Source organism: Daktulosphaira vitifoliae, unplaced genomic scaffold, assembly GCF_025091365.1.
Source record: "Daktulosphaira vitifoliae isolate Bord-2020 unplaced genomic scaffold, ASM2509136v1 Scaffold_1, whole genome shotgun sequence".
In the NCBI taxonomy this organism is placed as follows: Eukaryota; Metazoa; Arthropoda; class Insecta; order Hemiptera; family Phylloxeridae; genus Daktulosphaira; species Daktulosphaira vitifoliae.
In genome coordinates, this window is record NW_026099572.1 from 21,736,243 (window position 1) to 21,758,590 (window position 22,348).

Sequence of the window (22,348 nt, forward strand, 5' to 3'; positions counted from 1 at the left end):
ACTACGGTATCATTAGCGGCGGTACGTCGTCGGCCGTGCGGCACTTGCTGGACTTTGCACCGCGGCGTATAACGCGCGGTGTTGGTCAGTCAAATACTCAAAATTATACAGAAAAAAATAGTGTTGCCGGCTAATGGTGAACGAGGTGGGGCGAATGCGTTACGACGGTCTAGTCTCAAGGTCATAGACGACGGCATACGCGACATAATAACACGTGCCGCGTGGAGTTACAAACTTACAACAAAACGACAAACAACATACACGTGAAACTAATATAAGCGTGTTAAAAAAGCCATGGTTACATAGAGGACATGTCACAGAACTTAATATTTGGATGTATCTTGGATTATATCAGACCTATTTTTCAAAATAACATCCCTNGCCATAGTTACATAGAGGACATGTCACAGAACTTAATATTTGGATGTATCTTGGATTATATCAGACCTATTTTTCAAAATAACATCCCTAAAACAGTTGAGAATTTAACTCTTAAAGAATGGAATATAAACCACTTAACTAGAAAATAAGGGTTTTTTATTTATACAGAAAGTTCCAAGAAATAAGGAAGGATAGGTATTAGTATTTGAAAGATATCAAGTTACCTTGTAGTACCCAGACAATCTAAAATGTTCAAGACGGCTAAGGGGTCTTAATAACATTACTAGATATAAAATAAGCAATCCAATGGACTACTAACAGGACACAGTCACATACTTAAACATCTTTATATAAAAGAGATGATAGAACCACCAATATTCAAAAAAGTGTAAAATAGAAGAAGACTCATTTATGTGTATATGTGAATGTGACATCCTAGTCATGTTAAGATATAAACAATTGGGAAAATCTTTTCTTGAAAAAGAAGAGATCAAAAACCTAAAACCCAAAATGATACAGAACTTTTTTAACAAATATATTGGTGACTAAATAGGACACCCTATATGTATATATTTATATATAGGATTTACAGGTCTCAGTGCATAGGCAGTTATTGCCCATGTCTATCATAACTTAAATTATCATATAATTAAATAATCATATCATTTTTTTCAGCAATAATGGTGATATAAATTAAAATTATTCAAAATAAATTAAATCTACAAAAACGAGAAATTAGCAACAAATAATTTATTAAACTCAACATTTTTATTATGGAGTATGAGGCTAAAATTTATATTTAAATAATTTTAATTATAATTCATAAAGATATTTTTATCTTAGAAAATAATTTAAAGGCACACTAACCTTTTTGACATTTCTAATAAATCAAAACGATCTGCTGCATTAGGTCCTGCAACAGCCCGTCGTTTACTTGGTCCTAAAGGACCTGAAGATGGATGTGGGAATGGTTGATGAGTATTTTTATGATGAACTTCTCTAAGAAGTTGATGAAGCGAATGTTCTAGTACATGATCATGATCAGTTTTTGGTGGTAACACACCATTTGAGTTTCCACCTGTTGAACTATGGCATAGGCCAATGATTAATTGTATACCAGGAAATACCTGAAAATTATAGATTCCTTTTTATTAATTAAAATACATAATAACATATAAATATTGAATAAAGATTAGAGGAAACTGTTTTAAAATCTTGTTGTTTTAATAAAACTTCTTATGAGTGAAAAACTATAATAATTTAGTTTTTAACAAATATGAAATTACTTTTTATCATAAATTAATATCTCAAAAATAAACATAAATATATTTTATTTCATATTATTGAACTGAATTGAATAGAAAAATAATTCAAAAACATAAAATTTTATATATAAAAAAATAAAATAAAATCATATACATACTGTTGCTGTTATTTGATTTCCAACAACCATATGAGGAATAGTAGCTTGTAATTGGACAGCTTCCCTAGCAAGTTGATTAAACAGTTCTTTGCAAAATAATACATTTTGTGCAGCTTCTAATTTTTGTTGCCAATGCATATCAGGATTCGGTGTTGCTGGGGCAGACCCCAATAAATTAAAAGATGTATTGAAAATATTTTCTTGGTCTAGAAAAAGGATAAAAGTTATAAATATTGAAAAATTAACAATTAAAATTTTTAACAACCTTTTTGACATAAAACCATAATGTATGACACTCCTTGAAGTTCAGCTGGAATTGTCACTCTAAGCGCTGAAGGTGATTTTACAACTGCTGCAGTTTGTACAGGAGAAGATGAAGGACTACCATTTGATCCTGCTAAATTTTGATGAGTATCATCTTCTGCTTTTGTCACTTCAAACATACCACTTTGACCAAATTTAGAACCAGCTAAAATTGCGTAATTATTTTATTTAAATAAACATGTAACACATTATAAAAATAAATTTCATAATCAACTGTTATGTAAATATTATTTTATATAAAAGTTTTTTTATTCTATAATTTATTACAATTGATAATAAATTTGAAAAAAAAAGTTTTTTAAACTTTATAAAGGTAACAACTTTATTCTTTAAATGGTCCCATAAATAATTAACTAGCTAATAAATATAAAATGATCTAATTAAGAAAATGACTGGTCAGACAAAATAATTAAAATAAAATTTTTTTTTAATTATTGAGAAGTTATTAACATTTTTATACATAGAGTAGAAAAATACTGTGACAGACTAATGATAAAAAATACATAACCCACACTTTAACTCCAATTAATATTTTTAAATAGTTATAACTAGTGATGGGCATTTTTGAATATTTTAAACTATTGAATAACTATTCAAATTGTGTTTATACAACCGAATAGTTTATTTTTAGCATAAACTATTCGAATATATTATGTAACTATCAAATATCTTTTCTACTATTAGAATATTTTTTGAATGACTATTGAATAGTTCGATAGTTACTATTCGATATTTCCCATCACTAGTTATAACTACTGAAATAATGGGTCAAAAGTTGTCATCAACTAGTTTTCTTAATTAAATTTTTTATTTTATAAGCTAGTTAAATATGTATGTTATCATTAAAAAAAATAAAGTTATAAAACACCTTTATAAAGTTTAAAGGATGATTTAAAAAAATTATTAGAATTAATAAATTAAGAAATATATGAAACTAAAAAATACCAAAAAGAATTTTCTTAATATAATTATAATTTTTAAAGAAATCGAGTGGACAAGAGTAGCTACTTAAAAAATCGTCCTGTGTTTTGTTATCTCAATTTATTATAAGCCAATGATAGTTACAACATTATTTTTAGGAAAGGGCAGCCCCTTCCTTTTAATATAATTATTAGAATGACATTAAATGCTGTAAATTATTTAATACCAACTCTTAAATAATTTTTATAAAAATTTTGTAAAAGGGGGTTGAGTGAGGTACTTATTCCCACATTTTTAACTATACTGTTGACCTAAAATATAGACAAGTTAATAGAAAAAAAATTATAACAACACAATAGATGGTGATTTTTACACAAAAATTACATCTTTTGTTCAATTCCAGCAGCCATTTGCCCTAAGAAGATAAGGTAGCTGGATAAATTTTTTTTTTAACTTATAGTATGAAACATAAGCTTTAATTTAACATATTTTTGAAATTCAGAGTATTTCCGGAACATTTTCAGAAGTTGAAAAAATTTAATTTTGATGCAAAAGTTGCTACTTTGAAGCAGGTAAAAGGTCTGATTCTTATAAAATTTATATTAAATGATAGGGAAATATCTAAGCTATTTATATTAGAAATTGTTTTGATTCATTCATTTTACAAAAAATTATGACAGTTTTATGAAAAAAATGTCAAAATTTACCTATTTTAAAAATTGTACTTTTTTTGGAAATTTCTCTCATTAATTAGGAACAAAGGAATATTTTTCAATATTTAAGGGTAATGTCTTTAACTAGATACAAATTTTGATCTTTTAACGTATTATTAAAAAATATTTGTTCAGTGAAAGCTGAGAAAAAGTAGTAACAGAGACAAAAAAAATAAATAAACACATCATGATAAAATTAATACTACCTTAGCTTTACATTGAAGCTGAAAATTATTTACCAGTTTTGTAGCTTAAATCTCCTATAATAGCTGTAGAAACTTTTTTTAATCTCCAATTTTGTCGAAGTCTTAATAATTCAATATGAAAATCAGGAGTTGTTCTATTTCTTAAAAATTCATTTTGACTACTTCTTAAGCGGTCTACTGCAGACATAATAATATTTGATGCACTCGCCAAAGCCTAAATAAAATTTTTTTTGAACCATATCAAATTAAAAACTGTTAGCATAAGAAAGTTTTAAAAATTATGAGTGAGGACCAAAGGAGAACATTTTTTTGTAATGTAGAATTTGTAAATATCATTATCACAATATTATTTATAAAAAATTGATTTATTTTAATTATGATTATTTACTAAAATATAATTCAAAATTACGGGAATTGAGTAAAAAATGCAAATTTTATGTTTAGAAAAATTAAATTTTAGATACTTTTTTTCGAAGATAAATTTGAGCCATAGGTTTTGTTTCGATTAACTCATTTTGTATAGGATCTAACATCATATATCTTTTTTCTTTTGTGATAGCTAATACATCTGAAATAACACAAATTTCTGTAGCAGCACGCCTATGTAAATAAACAAACATGGAAATTATATAAAATACAATAATTTTTTTGATAAAACATTTGAGAATTACTTTAATTTAGAAATAACAGAATCAATCCATCCAGATGCTGAAGCATTTAGTGGTTGTTCCTTAGTATCATTTTCAGATTTTATTTCAGCTTCAGGCTGGTTATCATCATCTTGATCTACCTTACTAAAATCAATCCTCTGAGCTAGTTTAGATAAATTATCTGACATAGAAAGTGGCCTAAAAATTATGCAAACAATGTTTATATAACAATAATTTTTCTTTTTTAATAACTGTTTTAAAATAACTTACGGTTGGTATACTTCTTGTCCATCATATGAAATTTCTTGGATTATATTTTCAGCGGGAGTCTCAATGCTTATGTTAACACTTGTAGAATATGCCATGTTATTTTTAGTTAAGTTTTCTATAAGTTGACAATTTAAATAGTTAATTAGTTGTTAGCTTAAGATACATATAGTTTAGTATAAGTTATACAGTACAGACACAAGTATCAAGCATATGCCCCAGGCTTACCATTGAAGTATTTAGGGTTTATTAAAATTTTTTATTCCTCCTCCCCAAAAAGAAAAATAAAGGAATATTCACTGTGCAATCATTTTTACTAAGGGATCTACCACTCTCAAGCCCCTAAACTGAAATCCACAAAACCGAGAAAGAGCACTGGATCATTAACAAACAAGTTAAATTTAAGAATATAACTGCTAATGAATTACTTTAGTTAGATACAATAATAGAATATCACATAGTTTTAGGTAATTTACCAATAGTAGATTCAATAAGACTCACAGTAAATTATAATCACTTAGAGTTTTTACGAGGAATCTTTAATAAGTATGTAAATAAATTTATAGAATTCATAGAGCCGGTTGACGTACATAAATTATAAAGTTTTGTAACACATTTACCACAAAAAAAATAGGAACACCAAAAACAGTTAATTTACCCAAGATTACTATAAGAAAAGCTATGACAACTTTATCAAACTATTTATCATTATATCTTTCACAAAAAAAAGAATTAAACATTCATTAGATACCAAGTTTATTACCATGTTTCAAGAATGGTTATAGCTGTGTAAAGCGTGTATGGCGGCTGATAATGATTTTGTTGTTTGGGGTTTATATTATTCGCCGTATGAGTAAATCATATCTTAACCATATTTAAACAAATTTATATTTTTTAAGATTGTTATCTTAACTCGACGTTTTTAATATAGTATAATTTTTTTCATTAGTAAGTTAAGCTTAAAGTTATTTTGATAACAACTTAGTTGTGTAAAATTTAAATTTAATGTAGAAATAACTAGTAAACTGAAGTTATAATAATTTTTAAACGTCAATACTCTAATTTTTATTCAAGTAATTTAACAAAATGTCGAATTTTCCTCCATCTCCTGCTAACCCTAACGTTCAAAATAGATTTGGACAATATCCAAATCAGAGTTATCCCGTATGATACTATTAAATTTTTTATGTTAATTGCTTAGTGTCGCAAATATTCATTTGTAAATTTTTTTCACAGCAAATGCAACAACGACCAAGTATATATCAGCAAGGAGCACCAATGCAACAAGGTGTTCCACCAAATGCTCTAATGGGATCTCGTGGACCACCGCCTCAAGGGTTTAGTCCTATGAGACATGGTACAGGTCCAATAACACCAAATCAACAAACACCAGGAAAGCGTCCAGCTGATGCTCGAAATCAAACTCCTATGGGAAAAGGGTAATACAATTAGAATATTAAATTAAATATCTGAGAATATACATCAAAATGTGAAAGAGTTCTATTTTTCATTTTTATAGTTCATTTTTAGTTCATGGTGTAAGAATTTAAATCTCATTGGCCTTTTATTTATTGAAAATATTAAGTAAAATCTTTCATGATATAAACACATTTTTATTTTACTCAATTATAATCCAACTTAATAACATTTTTAGAGATTTTCCTCATAATATGCAAGTACAAACCAGCATGATGAGTAAAAAAAAGAAAAAATTGGCTGACAAAATATTACCACAGAAAGTACGTGATCTTGTTCCTGAATCACAAGCATACATGGATTTATTGGCATTTGAAAGAAAATTGGATTCTACTATTATGAGAAAACGATTAGATATTCAGGTAATTGTATAATGATTTTAATTATAACTATGGATCAAAATAATATTATGTTAAAATAGCCAATATATAGTACTAATATTCTCAAAAAAAATATTCTTATATTCTTTACAAAATTAGTGAAATATGCTAAAAATACTATTTTATTTTAATTTCTATATCTTAAATTCAAAATAAAATTTTATAAACATAAACAATTTTTGACCATATTAATTTATGCTTTTATTTTCCAAATTAAAAAGTGTTCTATCTAGGTATACAAAGTGATTGAAAATAGGTAAAGCACACATTTTATAGATTTACATTCTACTCGTTTCAATAGAAACTATTGGAAATTTTAAATTTTAGTAAAGGAAAAAAAATTCTGCTGTAATATGTAGTTAAATAACTTTTTTTTTTATTCCTCCTGCGTTAAAAAATCATATGTTTAATTTTATTAATGAAAACTCCTATTTTTAAAATGATAATTTAATTTAACAGTTTTTTTCTTACAACATTCTTTATCCTATGTGTATTTGTATAAATAACTCTTTTTTAGAAAAAAATTCTTGTGTAATAAACTAATACACATGAAAAAACATTGAAATTCTAATAAATAAATAAATTCATTATCATATATTCTTTTTTTATAAAATATTCATTTTTCATTAAATATTCTTAAATATGCAAAAAAAAAAAATGTACTATGTATTAAATACTACACAATTTCTTAAGATTTCAAATCCTTGCTAGTATCCAAAAAAAGTAAGCAAAAGAACTAATTTCTCTTATTACATTATAATTTGAATTATAAGTTTGATGGAATTAATGCAAAACGTGTGATAGTATTACTATTTTTATGAAGTATATTAATGATAAAATATAAATTATATTAATATGTTAATTACTATAACTTTTCAGTTCTTTTATTTTAGCAGTATTTGACTTTATAATGTTTAAAAGTATTATTATTAAGAAATTTAAAGAAACATTTAATGTTTTATACCACCTTTAAAAATTTTTTAATTTAGGTTATATAACAAATAATATATAATTTTTATATCTTTATTAACAATATAATTGTATTTAATTGATATATTAATTCTGCTTTAATTTTTTAGGAAGCATTAAAAAGACCAATGAAACAAAAACGAAAGCTCCGTATCTTTATATCTAATACATTTTATCCTGCTAAAGAACCAGGTGAAAATGAAGAAGGAAGTGTGGCTTCATGGGAATTAAGAGTTGAAGGCCGTTTGTTGGAAGACTCAAAAAATGAACCTACTAAGGTATTAAATTTTGTTATTATTAAATGTAGTTCCTATAAGACTAAATAAACTAAATAAATCATGGTATCTTTAAATAGTCTTGGAGATCATTAAAACATCCTAAATTTTTACTAGAACCTGAGTTTGAAATAAAAAAAAACATTATTGTTTAAATTTATATTATCAATGAATAAGTATAACTAATACTGAGTTATTATTATCAATTCAATAATAGATATTAAAACAACAAAATAATTTTTTTGTGTAAAAATCTGTATTTAAAATTATATTTTAGTTCACTATATTATTGTTTTCAAATCTGGGCTCCTGTTGATAGTTATGGAAAATTTTTAAATGTGTCTAAAAAAGTCAGGGAATGTATATTTAAGCAATCTTGATTTAATATTTAATATTTTTACATTTATATAAAAAAGTCTAAAATATTATGAAAATATTTCAGAAATTATTATAAATTAAAAATAACTATAATATCAATTTAATTTAAGTTAATGTTATAGATTAAAAGAAAATTCTCATCATTTTTCAAGTCCCTCGTTATTGAACTTGATAAAGATTTATATGGTCCTGACAATCACTTAGTAGAATGGCATCGTACTGCTACTACACAAGAAACTGATGGATTCCAAGTATTCTATTGTATATGTTTTTACTATATATTTTTAAAAAAAATATATTTATTTTCTAGGTTAAACGTCCAGGAGATAAAAATGTCCGTTGCACTATTTTATTATTACTTGACTATCAACCACTTCAATTTAAATTGGATCAAAGATTAGCTAGACTGTTAGGTGTTCATACTCAGACACGACCAGTTATTATAAGTGCATTGTGGCAATTCATAAAAACTCATAAATTGCAGGTGAATATTTACAAAAATCTCATATGTAGTAATATTTATAGCAATTTTTTTTTTTTTTGCTTCTGAATTTGGTTAGTTTCAATGAATATTATTGACTGGGTAAACTTATAATATAAAATATACTCATCAAAAGTTGAATATGTTCAATTTAAATTTTTTAATTCTGTTATATTGTATTACCAATAAATCTTTTTCGAAAAAGTCTTTCTTTCACTTTCTAATAATTACCTCAAACATTCATAATTTTAATTAAATGGTTGTTTGGAAAATAAAATGTGTCCAATGTTTTGATATTCTTAGTTCTTACTAAAATATCCTTTTTTTCTTAAATATATTTAGTTTTTCATTGATAAAATGTTTTCTTTATTGCAGGATTCACATGAAAAAGAATATATTAATTGTGATAAGTATCTAGAGCAAATTTTCAATTGCTCTCGAATGAAGTTTGCTGAAGTTCCTCAAAGACTTAATACTTTACTCCATCCCCCTGATCCTATTGTAATAAATCATATAATCAGGTAAAATAAAAAGTACTTTTATCATATATTTTAATCAAAACCAAATTTTCTTTCTTTTATTTTTTTTATTGTAGTGTTGAAGGAGTTGAACAAAAGCAAACTGCATGCTATGATATAGATGTTGAAGTAGATGATACTTTGAAAGCACAAATGAATAATTTCTTACTTTCCACTGCTAGCCAACAAGAAATACAGGTAAAATATTAAATGTTTTCAAAATTTTAAAATTATAGTAACTATTTCTATTATTTAGAGTCTCGATAATAAAATCCATGAAACTGTTGAAACTATTAACCAGCTGAAAACAAACAGAGAATTCTTTTTAAGTTTTGCTAAAGATCCTCAGCAATTTATCTATAAGTGGATTATCTCACAGACTCGAGATTTAAAGGTACTTTATTTTTTAACAGTATTTATTTTACTTGTATAATGAAATTTAATGTAATCAAATTTTGTGTCATTAAAATACAAAATTCAAACATAGTTTGACTATATAATGATTACTTCTACATAGTAAATTAGTATATTGCCAACTTTATCATTTCTTCCTTCCTTGATAGTATTCCACATAAACATGACTTATGTTCTAACTTAGAGTTACTTTTTAATGTTATTAATAGTGTAACATAATTTTTATTTACATCTTACAATGAATTATAAATTTAGACAATGACAGATGTGGTTGGAAACCCTGAAGAGGAGCGTAGAGCTGAATTTTATTATCAACCCTGGACTCAAGAAGCTGTTAACCGTTATTTTTATTCAAAAGTTCAACAAAAGCGAGCTGAACTTGAACATCAATTAGGTATTCGTAATTCATAAGTATATCTTTTATCATTTTCATACTATTATGTAAAAAAAAATAACTATTGTGTGTAATTACTACAATGTCAATATTAAAAGATATATAATTATATCCAATTAGTATTTATAATAATATTATATTAAACTATAATTCATATTTAATTTTTTGTGAAATATATTATAGCATAATGGAATTTGATAAACCGATAATTATACAAAATAATTTCATTTTTTATTTGAAATTATTATGTTATTTAAAATGTGTACAAAATATTAATATTTTGATTCTTATTATTATGTATAATTAAAGACATTATTCCCTATAATTATGTTGTTAATTTTTTTAATATTTAGAATCCTTTTAGAACCAATAAGTTTGGAAATTGAGCAATAACAACTAGGATTGACAAAAGTCAGTACTGTTCAGTATTTTTGCTTATATATTTATAATTTGAATATGAAAAGTTAATTAGTTTGAAAATTTATCAGTTAATTTAATAAAAACAACTTATAAAGAATTTATTCTTAAAAAAAAAACATAATAAAATTAATATACCTAAAATTATTTGGTATGCAAGAATGTATTTCTACTGAGTTATTAATTGTATTTAATACCTATAGTATTATTTGTCATAAGGTGAGGAGACATATTTTCCAAATAATATCTATTTTTAGTGTGGGAATGTAAAACTAAGCATATAGTGACATTATTATTCATCATTATTTCCTTAGCTCTATCTCAAATATTTGGGGTTGTTTCACTTTGCAATTTAACAGATTTTTACACAGGCTGTTGTTCTGACACAACCTTATTATGGTGAGGTAGCCAGTAGAGTAGCAAAGCGTATGTCACTGTTTCTAAGTATCCATGTCATCACACATCTGAGAATAAATAGCAAACAACCTATATGAACATCAGCGACAGTGGGGGGCACTATCAAGTAAATCCTATAGAACAAATTGATTATCTAAAACGGTCGATTCGTCTAATTGTTTTCAAAAACAAATGTTTTTCAATAGTATTTAGTTATTAAATAAGGTTGTCAGAATAGGGAGTGCGATCAGATTTTATAATAGAAATTTTGTAGAGGAGGGAATATTTGGTTAACAGTGAGATTTGGTGACAAACTCATAAAAATACATGTAATATAGTAGAGTGCACTGTTTCTTCAAAATTTTAACTTCTTCAGGAAATGTATAACAAAACCGGATCGCCTGATAAAGCTTTGTTGTGTATAGTCCATTTTATCTTAGTTTTTGATCACTGCTAAGGTGGCGACTGATTGATCCCGTAAATATATTATAAAATAAAATAGACAAAACATATATAATTTATTTTTATATACCTGTGATTGATCGACTCTTAATTCTATTCAAGTATGTTGATGGGAACAAAAATGGATACATTTTTCGATAATAATCATAATTAAAGCAGTTTATATGGAGAATTTTCAACCTTCTATACTCCCTAAAATTTAGAAGCCATACGGACGACCTAGAGGTTGATAGTTTCATCGCTTAACCACTCAGACATATACTCTCAACGTATCAGTTAAAGGGACAATGTATAGAAAATCCTTTTTGCGTTGATTAACCTTTAGCAAAACAATAAAAAACGAAATAATGACAATACACCTTATATAAAAGGGGTAAGTTATTTACTCTCTTTTGATATTATCTTTTCTGTAGACTACTAGACCACAAAATTTAATCTTAAGCTAGTTCATGACCATGAAATGGTAACGAATTCACGATAGATAACATTGTTATCTCTAATTTTCGATCGTTATTCTTTCAGTCTTTAAAATCAAGTATCCAACGTAAAATAAACGCACTATCATTATGAACGACATAATTAAAGAAATAATTTAATAGTTCATAAAACGTTGCATATTACTATATAATTATGACAATTTTTCTATCATTTTTATAGAATTTATTGTTAACGTATTTTGTATGATCAGTGGTATTTGTAATATGTAAATAAACAAACTTTTTAGTTGTTTTTTTATCATCACTGGATAAATTTTTTTTAATTTTTACATGAAATTAAGTAGTATATTTTAGATTAAACGCTCAGTAAATTTTTCTAAAATGTTGTGAGTACTATTTGAAAAATAATGAATTATTTTTATGTTTTGATTAAATATTTTTAGGTCAGCTAATCTGTCAGATAGCAGTGATGTATCTCTAGAAGACGAAATGTTTCAAATTTTACATACTAAGAAAAAGAAAACAAAAAAGAGAACTTATGAAGATACAGTGACATCTAAATTTTATACTAACGATGGGAGACAATCTGATCTTCCATATGTTGCTGATAATGTCAAAAAAGCTAAGAAACAAAAAAAAAATAAACAACCAAAAAAGTACCCAAACTTTGAACATAAATCAACTATTCCAGTATCATCTGAAGTAATAAATACATATACAACCTTAAGAACTAGGCGTAACAAAAAAATGTCTATGGAGGTTCTTTTGCTCTTTTCTTTTTTTGACCCTAATGATGTTTAACAATATACAAATATTTTCTTCATTGACTTATTCCCTTAACTTCCCAAGCCTCCTAGTTACGCCTGTTCCCAATTAATAACATTTAGTTGTGATTTTAAATATCTTAGAATTCTGAAAATATGGAAGATACTCTTGAAAGTAATTTTGTTAATGTAAATGCACTAAACAGTGAAGAAAAATCTTATTTGAGTAACCCTTGCAGTTTTATGAAGAATACAATTGGTTCTGGTAAAATTAATTTTGAAACACAATTATATAATAATTTAAAGTTTTAAAGTAGAAATCATAGGATTACAGTTTTAATAAAAAAATAATGATATACATTTCTTATATTTCAAATTATAAATATGTATAATATATTTAATTTCATACATTTTACAAAATTAAATGTGGTATATAAAATAAATAACATAAATATTATCTTGAATGTTGGAATATACATTGGTCCCTACCATCGACCAACAAAAAAACATTTGATTAGTGTTTATGAAATAAATTTAATATGGCTATAAATTTAAAGGACTTTAAATTGTTAATTTTATTTAGGATACCATATTTCTTACTATATCAATTATTATTCTTTTTAAATTATGAAATATTTAAATATCAGAAAAAAATAAGTTTTTACAAAATATCCACGTTTAATTTCAGGTAATAATTTTTTTTTTTTAATTTTTTATAGATAATTCAGACAGTGATCCATATGAGTCTGTATCTCACCAAAAAAAGAAATTATCAACTAGGCAAAGCTTAGATAACTGTTCAAAATTTAGTTATCAATCAGATTCAAATTCTTCAGATGATCAATCTTCCAAAGATTATGTTGAAAACGAAAAAAAAAGTAGTAATAAAGGAATGTCTTTGATGGTAATTCTTTTATTATTTTATCAAATTAATTGTTCTACCAAGTTTTTCTATAAAATTATCAATTTTAGAAAAAAATTGGTTATAAAGAAGGAGAAGGATTAGGAAAAAATGCCCAAGGTTCAGTTAATCCTGTACAATTACCTACACAAAAAGGCCGAAGAGGGTTAGGTTTTAGTTCACAAGCGCCTAAAGATGCTTTTATATTAGATTGGAACTCTGATATGAAAGAGGTAATTATTGTTTATAACAAATCTTTGATTTTATATTTCTATTTTTAGGTTTATTTAAATATGAATTATATTGTAAAATACTTAATACAAATATATTATTATATTAGGTATTTTTTTTATTGTAGATCATTTAATTAATTGTGAATAATTATAATGAACATTTTATCTTCGTAGCAACTTAAGAAAATATTAATTTTACTATGAAATTTTTTTTGATTGTGTATGTTGCCATTTTTTTTTAGCTCTCACTAGACCGATTTCTTTGAATAATACGTCAAAAGATCACAATTTGTATCTAGTTGAAGACATTGTTCTCGATAATTGAAAAAATTTCCCTTGTTCCCTGTAAATGGCGCAAATTCCTAAAAAATTACAATTTTTAAAATCTGTAAATATTGACTTTTTTTTTCATTTTTTTTTTTTCGTAAAACTGCTATAACTTTTGAAAAATGAATCAACATAATTTTGTTTTTATTGAAACCTTAGATATTTCCCTTTCATTTGATATTATATTTTTGAAAATCTAACATTTAATGTTCCGGAAATATTGCGTCTTTTAAATATATTTAACATAAAGCGCATTTTATGTACTAGAAGTTCAAAAAAAAAAAATTTGTACCGATAACCTATTTTCTATGTGCAAATGGCAGTCAAAGTAGAACAAAAAATAGAAGTTAATTTTTCTTTTAAAATAATCCACCAATTTCTTAAAATTAAACACTACCTATAGAATTTCATCAAAGCGTTTCTTATGATAGTGATTTTAATCACTGTCATATATCATCTATACTTGTACCAACTATGTTATGTTCATACTGTGTCACAACTCTACTGTACTACCATTTTTTTTAAAAAAATTTTTTTAGTGTGATAAATGAAATTAAAATAAATCAAAAATACTTATTATTATTTATTATTGATTAATTAAATAGTCAATGTTAGATGAATCACTCTGTATATACAGAGTAATTCTTTTAAATCTAGCTACTCAATTTCTGGTAAAATAACTTTTTTTGACTTTTATATATTTCTCTCATATATTTCTTTATTCATCTTTTAAAAAATATTTTTTATGTTTATCCCTTATGTCTTATAGGGATGTTAACTTTATTTTTATTAATATACATATTTAATTATCTTATAAAATAAAAAAATAATGTAATTAAGAAAATTAATAGTTGAGAACAACTTTTGCATCAGTATTTCAGAAGTTATTAACATTTATTAACCTATGTAGGAGGAAGAGTGAGGCTGAAAAATGTCTAGTGATAAAAATAGCAGCATTCTCTCTTCACCTCTAGTCAATACTTTAAATTGTTAATAATTAGTACTATAGGATGAGTAAAAAAATCACTTCATACATATTTTATATTTTATGTATAATATAATTTATATTATATATTTATATATAATCTAATTTCATGTATAATTACATATTCATATTTCAATAAACGTAATTGTAAAAATATGAAATTAACATATCTTATAGAAAAAATTCAGGAATAATATGTAACTAAAGGTAATGAAAAAAAAACTCTTTTTATATTTTAAGAGATAAATATATTGTTTCTATTGATAAGTAGTAGTGATGTTTATTATATTTGTAGCTTACTGAATTATCAAAAATAACAGAATGGGTAGAAAATGATACTCCTGTTTCATTGACATATAAAAATATGTTGTACTGGATTCAGGCAGGTGAAAAAAAGTTAACATATGATCAAACAACAGAGTTTGCTGATCCAGAAATTTTTAAAGTTGTAAACTCGAGTAAGGTAAATTACATCTTTAAAGTAAAATTTAATAATTATATATATAAAATATTAATTATTACATTAGAATGTTTTGGATAACATTGATGATCATGAGTTTCGACAAGCCAGAACCAAAGCTAATCCGTTTGAGACTATAAAAAATGGTATATTTCAAAATAGAGCTGCTATGAAAATGGCCAACATAGATTGGGCTTGTGATTTTATGTTCACTGAACCAAAATATAGTAATGGGGTAATTTAAAAAAAAAAAATTCATTTGTTATTATTTATTTATAAATAAAACATTGTATTTATTTTAGTCAAGTATGTTATCAGGACCTAGTGACTTAGTGTACTTTGCAGATATTTGTGCTGGACCTGGTGGGTTTTCTGAGTATGTACTTTGGCGTAAAGGTTGGAGAGCAAAAGGTATTGGTTTTACATTGAGAAATGAAAACGACTTCAAACTAAATGATTTTTATGCTGGGTCTCCTGAATCTTTTCAAACTTATTATGGTAATATGTTTTAAATTTATAATTATGTGTTTAGTTTTCTTGTTATTATGTATTCTGATTAAAAAAATTTTAAATTCTAAATTATTTACTACTATATTCCTAAAATATTTTGAATTTTTTCGTTTTTAAATTGAATGTCTAATATAAAAATGTAATTTTATTTTAGGTTCAGCTGGAGATGGTGATATTTACAAACCAAAAAATATCAGTAGTTTAAAAGATTTTGTCATGAATGTAACACAAGGGAAAGGAGTACATTTTGTTATGGCTGATGGAGTATGCGCTATAATTAAGTTATAAAATTTTTGTTTATTGAATAATAAACTTTTAGGGATTTTCTGTGGAAGGTCAAGAAACTTTTCAAGAAATACTGTCGAAACGTTTATATTTATGTCAAACCTTGGCAGCATTAAATATTTTACAAGTCAATGGACATTTTATGTGTAAATTATTTGACATATTTACTGAATTTAGTGCGGGACTTTTATATTTATTGTATCATTGTTTTAAAAAAATAAGTATTTATAAACCCGTGACTAGTAGACCAGCAAACTCTGAAAGGTAACATATTTTTATAACTAAATAACCATTAGTTTATGACTAAACTATATTAATTATTTAAAGATATGTTATATGTAAATCAATGAAAAACAATATTGAAGATATTCAAAAGTATTTATTTCATGTAAATATAACATGGAATGAACTAGGCTCTAATGAAGACATTTTGAGTATAGTTCCTTTTGAAGAAATAACTAAAGATTCTATTTTTTTCAACTATCTATGGAAATCTAATAACAAGTAAGTTCTTGTATAAATTTACAACTAAAAAAAAAAAACCCAGCACAGGGGGGTCGTGGTACAGTGGTGACGTAGCATAGTTGGATCAAGTATAATGATATCTGACAGTGATTAAAATCACTATAAAAAAAAAAGGCTTTGATGCAAATCTTTAGATAGTGTTTAATTTAAAAAAATTGGTAGATTATTCCAAAAGCTACATGATCTGCTAGTTCCTTATTAATATCTTGATTAAGATAAAGTATTTAAGTAATATTAAAAATATTAAACTCAAAGCCACAAAAAATTAATGAAAAGTCGTGGATACGTATTTCGGAAACAATGTTACGCAGTATGTGTTTAGCGTTGATAATGTTAAGATTGTTTCCGAAATACGTATCCGTGACTTTTCATTAATTTTTTGTGGCTTTGAGTTTAATATTTTTTAGTTTTTTTTAAATTAATAATATTTTTATTATAGTTTTAATTTTACTTAATTAATTAGCCACAAGTGATCAATTTTTATTATTATAAGGTAAAGTATGTCAAATGAAAAAGGGATATTAAAAAATATTATTTCTCATAAAAAAATTGTGTTGATTCATACACTTTTCAATAAGTTATAGCATTATAAAGTTAAAAATATAAAAAATAAAATCGAGAATTTTCACACAAAAATAGCATTTGGTAGCCAGTTTTACTGTGAAGACAAAATAAAGTCCGAATTTTTTTTTTCCCCATAATAAAGTACATTACATTAGCTTTAATTTAAGATATATATAAAAGTGTCAGACTTTCCAGAACATTTTCAAAAATTAAGTTGAAAAAGTAATTTTTTTGTGAAAAAGTTGTCATTTTGAATCTCCCCCTGTAGGCAGGTAAAGAATCAGATTTATAAAAAAAATATACCAAATAAAAGGTAATGATATCATGCATCTACATAAAAAAATTATACTGATTTGTTCATTTTTGAAAAAGTTATGGCAGTTTTAAGTAAAAAAATTTCGAAAATTAGAGATTTTTAAATTTGTAATTTTTTTGGAGATTTCCCCCATTTACTGGGAACGAGGGAAATTTTTTCAATTTTTGAGGGTAGTGTCTTCGACTAGATACGATTTGTGATCTTTTGACGTACAATTGAAAGAAATTGGTTCGGTGAGAGCTAAGAAAAAGTGGTAACAAACACAAAAAATAAAAAAAAACACATCATAGTAAAACCAATACCTTCTCAGCTTCACATCGAAGCTAAAAAATTTAATCATTAAAGGATAAGTTGTCAAAATTACTTAATCTAGTTTTTGATCATCTATGTCGAAATTGTATAAACACAATATAAATATAAATTTAAAAATTCAATTAAAATTAGCTATATACTTAGTGATAATGTCAATAGGGGTATTTAATATACCCCTACTGACATATATAAAATCTTAGGCGGTTTTTTCCAGTCTGGATGTCAGTATGTGTTTAGTGTTGATAATGATAGCATTGTTCCCAAAATACGTATTTCAATCATTTTTTGTGGCTTTTTGAGTTAAATATTTTTAATATTTTTTAGTTTCTAATTATTGTTTTAAACATAGTTTAAATTTTAAATAATAGCCACAAGTGATTAATTTATTATTATATAATTAGCTATTAGTTTAGTTTCTTCAATAGGAGCTATGATGTATGGTTCAGAGTGTTGGACGATTGATAAGAAAGTAGAGCAGAGAATGAGTGTAGCAAAGATAAGAATGCTTAGATGGATGAGTGGAGTAACTAGAAAAGATTAGGATAAGGAACGAGCATATAAGAGGGAATATATGTGTAGCGTCAATCGTGGATAAGATGAGAGAAAATAGACTTAAATAGTTTGGTCATATTATGAGAAGAGAAAAATCAGAAGCCGTAAGAACAGTTGTAGAAATGAATGTTGAAGGAAAAAGAGGTAGAGGAAGACCAAAAAAGAGTTGGAGAGATGTTATTGAATGCGATATGAGGACAGCTGATGTGAGCGTAGAGGATGTGGGAGATTGTGTCAAGTGGAAGTTTAGGATAAGGGTGGCCGAACCCAAGTAGTTGGCATTAAGGTGAGGAAGAAGAAGAACAATTAGCTATTAGTTTAAATAAAAGTTTAATGATATGTCTACTGTACAAATACAATGGTCTAGAGAATAAGTTTATTAACATTACATCTTAAGTTGCAAGTTTATATTTTTTATTGTCTCTTTTATTCAAAAAATTTACAATTAACTTTTATAGATTGGTTATTATTCCACATTGACAGACAATTCCGTATTTCAATGACAATTAGATTTAAGTTGTTGATATATGTGTTTACCTGTTAATCATAATTAAATTTTTGAAACAAAAATATTTCCTGTTGTATAGGTTAGGACAAATTCAAGCATTAAGCTTATCAAAAATAGTTGCTTTTACAAAAGATCATCGTTTAGCTGATGACCGCCAAAAAGACTTAAAAAAAAAATGCTTAGAAATGTGGAATGTTAAAGATGATGTCAGACGAGCTCCTTTTAGAGGAGATATTCATATTGCTAGTAACAATTTAATTACTGGATCAAAAGGCAAGTTTAAATTTAATAATTATACTTGTTATGTAATATTTGTCTCTGGAAAATTCTCTATAATAATAATAATAATAATGTAAAAATACTTATAATTATTTAAATTATATATGAAAATTTTAATTTCCCCGTTAATGATATTATATCAAAAATTGTGATATTGCAGTAGGAATTCATTTAAATAGTTTCTTTATTATAAAAATTACTAGTTACAAAAATAATGTGTTACAATCAGATTAGAGAATTTTTTTTTTTAAACTGAGTAGTGTTTATTCATAAGTTATGTTACCACCCTACATATAATGTGTATACTTTTTTTTTTATTGTCTTATAAAGATTTCTTGGAATGTACTCCAGAAATTTTGAATAAAAAGAATTTCCAGAAAAACATTAAATCCAAATATGACTGGCATTGTGTTTTGTTAAATGACTATAAACCTCCAACATTTTTCATAAGTAAGCATAAATAATGTATAACTTATATGAATCTTACCATTGAGATTGTATTAATATTATTACAATAAATATCTTTTTTATTTAGGTTTAGGTGGTAGCCAAGTGTATGAACTAAATAATGGTCGATGGACCAGTAATGAGTCATTAAAAAATATTACAATGAGTCCTGGTACATTAGTGTATGGAGAATTAGTATATGAATTAGAAGGAGAAAATCTTGGCCAGCTAAGAGTTAAAGTATTGCATATAATAGATGCATGTAAACTTGGCAATATTGATATCAGTAGTGAGCATTATTTAACCAGGTAATTGATAAACATATGAAAAATTACTTTGTTGTTAATATAAACATTTATTATTAAGAATTGAATATTGCAAAAATTTTGCTAAATCAATGAATACTTTGGATTCTGATCAAACTAAAATAAGGGTAAAAGAACCCGAGTATTTAGAAAACATTTCTGAAATATTTGAAAGAATTGACTTAAGGTGGTCAAAATATCATCGCAAACAAGTAAAAATGTATTCACTTGATGAGCGCAAGTATTGTTGGGCAAATGGAATGTTATTTATTAATGCTACAATGAGTTAGTCTTTTTTGTATTGAATACTTTAATTTTATTTTAATGATTTGCTCATTAGTAAATATAAACAAAATTTAGAACCATGGATGAGAGCTCTTTCTCGAACATACAACAAAATGTATTATTGGCATCCTAATCAATCATCTATTTATGAAGAACAAAATCCAACCCCTGCCTATGCTTCTTTTAGGTACTATTTTATATACATTGATATTTTAATTTTTCATAGTACTTAAAAAAATTAATATTTAGTCGTGCTGTTTTTTTCTTTACAAATATGTGAGATAATTGACCTGAACAATCACTTTAAGTGCTTATAATAAAATCAATTCTAAGGAGACTGTTTATTCTAAACATTGGTTATATAGCATTAAAAAACATCTCACAAAACCATTTATTTTCATCATTCAGAGCTAATATCTTAATTATAAATCTATATTTTCACATATTTTCTAAATTGAATTTCTTATTAGATAAAGGACCCAATTGATTTATTTTTCTAAATATGTCATTTTTAAAAAAATTTTTTTTTTTTTATCAACCCAATGGTTGGTTTACTACTCCTATTTTCCATTCTATCCGGTTACTTGCCTTTTTTTTTATTTCCTTAAAGGTTTTGACTCTTGTATCACATTTAATTTGTCCTATATAAGAGTTTTGGGAATATTCTGCATCTATCATACCCTCTAATATTATATTATGCAACTCTTCTGGGTGTCTCTATTTTTTAAATATAATAGTTATTATTTTTATTTAAAATTATGTTATATCTTAGCCGTGATTGCATGCAAGAATTTACTATAACTATTTAACATAGTTTATTTATAAATTATACAAAGGCTTTGATTAGAGTAGTTGAAACTTTCTTCAACTAAAAGGTAGTATTTATCAATCGAGAATTAAATCTTGTGATATTACTATTAAAGACAGTGATTTTATTAAAATAAATATTGTTTTGATTAAATGTGATATATTTGATAGTCATATCAACATTTTTGAGTATAAATTTTCCAAAAACAAAATCTTTTATTCAAGCTTTTTAAATTCAACACTTCTGATTTAACAAATTGTTACATAATTATTGTTGTAATTATATTGAATTATATCCAGGGAATGTTGCAAAACAAACAAAATATGGTTTTGGATGGATGAACATGGTAATCCAATTGTCCCTGAAAATAAAGAACAGCAGTTACAAAAAGAAGATATTTTACGTCATTTACTTGTTTAATTAATTTTTTATTATTATATTGTATTAAATAATTACTTATGTACAATAATTTCAAATATGTTTGTTGTTTTAGACTTATTCAAATAAAAACTTTTTGTTTGTATTTTTTTAACCGACACAACTCAACCAATTTTTATATTGAATATAAAAATACCAAAGTCTCTCATTTAATTTTTTAGGCAATGTTTTGTTTAACACAATTAAGACTGTACACTTATATTTGCCATATTAGTTATTTATATATATATATATATATTTATTCTTCATAACAAATTCATATATTATAAATAAAATAATAAACTATTAAATGCTGTAAAAAAAATAACAATTTTTTGTTATTAGTCAATAATGTGTTACGTATAGTTAATAAGATAAGAGTAAAGTCGTAATACAAAAATATGTATATGTTTTTTAAATTCGTATTTGTTTAACTATTGCCTTGAACTTTGATAGGAATGTCAACGATGCAAATTTGTTTCCTAGGAAGTAGTAATGTTCTAATTGGTAAGATTAATATTGGCATTTAGTTTATATTAAATTTCCATATCATATTGAATATACGTCTATGAATTAACACACATTCAAAACTATATAAATTAATTTTTAATGCGAGTAATAAACAATGTAACAACAAAAAAACTATTGTTAGTTTTTATTTGTACATATAATATTGTATAATT

At 25.1% G+C, this 22,348-nt stretch overlaps 3 protein-coding genes across 8 annotated transcripts in view; 2 read left to right on the forward strand and 1 right to left on the reverse strand.

The window, feature by feature from the left end:
- Nucleotides 1-5,565, reverse strand: part of LOC126906093 (mediator of RNA polymerase II transcription subunit 17) — an 8,929-nt gene extending 3,364 nt beyond the window's left edge. Inside the window, exons 1-8 of one of the 3 annotated variants that reach the window (XM_050686371.1) lie at nucleotides 5,387-5,565; nucleotides 4,889-5,003; nucleotides 4,640-4,816; nucleotides 4,433-4,568; nucleotides 4,002-4,182; nucleotides 2,070-2,273; nucleotides 1,805-2,010; nucleotides 1,249-1,508 (exon numbers count right to left, since the gene is read on the reverse strand). In XM_050686371.1, coding sequence (XP_050542328.1) covers nucleotides 1,249-1,508; nucleotides 1,805-2,010; nucleotides 2,070-2,273; nucleotides 4,002-4,182; nucleotides 4,433-4,568; nucleotides 4,640-4,816; nucleotides 4,889-4,983 — 1,259 coding nt within the window. In that variant the 5' untranslated portion in view covers nucleotides 4,984-5,003; nucleotides 5,387-5,565. Of the gene's footprint in view, nucleotides 1-1,248; nucleotides 1,509-1,804; nucleotides 2,011-2,069; nucleotides 2,274-4,001; nucleotides 4,183-4,432; nucleotides 4,569-4,639; nucleotides 4,817-4,888; nucleotides 5,004-5,113; nucleotides 5,308-5,361 lie in introns of those variants that run through there. The other 2 variants (XM_050686380.1, XM_050686383.1) reach the window with 2 other exon arrangements.
- A 154-nt stretch (nucleotides 5,566-5,719) lies between these two features.
- LOC126906110 (brahma-associated protein of 60 kDa) lies at nucleotides 5,720-10,272 on the forward strand. 2 transcript variants are annotated; one of them, XM_050686406.1, is made up of 10 exons: nucleotides 5,720-5,833; nucleotides 6,122-6,324; nucleotides 6,540-6,723; nucleotides 7,821-7,988; nucleotides 8,486-8,614; nucleotides 8,674-8,847; nucleotides 9,220-9,365; nucleotides 9,440-9,560; nucleotides 9,619-9,756; nucleotides 10,032-10,272. In XM_050686406.1, exons 2-10 carry the CDS (start codon nucleotides 6,125-6,127, stop codon nucleotides 10,185-10,187), a joined length of 1,416 nt encoding a protein of 471 aa, XP_050542363.1. In that variant the 5' UTR covers nucleotides 5,720-5,833; nucleotides 6,122-6,124; the 3' UTR covers nucleotides 10,188-10,272. The 2 variants fall into 2 exon arrangements, with proteins under 2 accessions (XP_050542363.1, XP_050542354.1); XM_050686397.1 differs by lacking the exon at nucleotides 5,720-5,833 and adding an exon at nucleotides 5,840-6,049.
- A 1,529-nt stretch (nucleotides 10,273-11,801) lies between these two features.
- Nucleotides 11,802-21,780, forward strand: LOC126910444 (cap-specific mRNA (nucleoside-2'-O-)-methyltransferase 1). 3 transcript variants are annotated; one of them, XM_050693018.1, is made up of 17 exons: nucleotides 11,802-11,818; nucleotides 12,326-12,584; nucleotides 12,791-12,911; nucleotides 13,366-13,550; nucleotides 13,619-13,780; nucleotides 15,388-15,555; nucleotides 15,620-15,787; nucleotides 15,855-16,050; nucleotides 16,217-16,326; nucleotides 16,382-16,611; nucleotides 16,675-16,851; nucleotides 19,204-19,397; nucleotides 19,734-19,853; nucleotides 19,939-20,158; nucleotides 20,217-20,440; nucleotides 20,516-20,627; nucleotides 21,548-21,780. In XM_050693018.1, exons 2-17 carry the CDS (start codon nucleotides 12,372-12,374, stop codon nucleotides 21,666-21,668), a joined length of 2,721 nt encoding a protein of 906 aa, XP_050548975.1. In that variant the 5' UTR covers nucleotides 11,802-11,818; nucleotides 12,326-12,371; the 3' UTR covers nucleotides 21,669-21,780. The 3 variants fall into 3 exon arrangements, with proteins under 3 accessions (XP_050548975.1, XP_050548973.1, XP_050548974.1); XM_050693016.1 differs by lacking the exon at nucleotides 11,802-11,818 and adding an exon at nucleotides 12,014-12,268; XM_050693017.1 differs by lacking the exon at nucleotides 11,802-11,818 and adding an exon at nucleotides 12,014-12,265.
- Nucleotides 21,781-22,348: the final 568 nt, after the last annotated feature.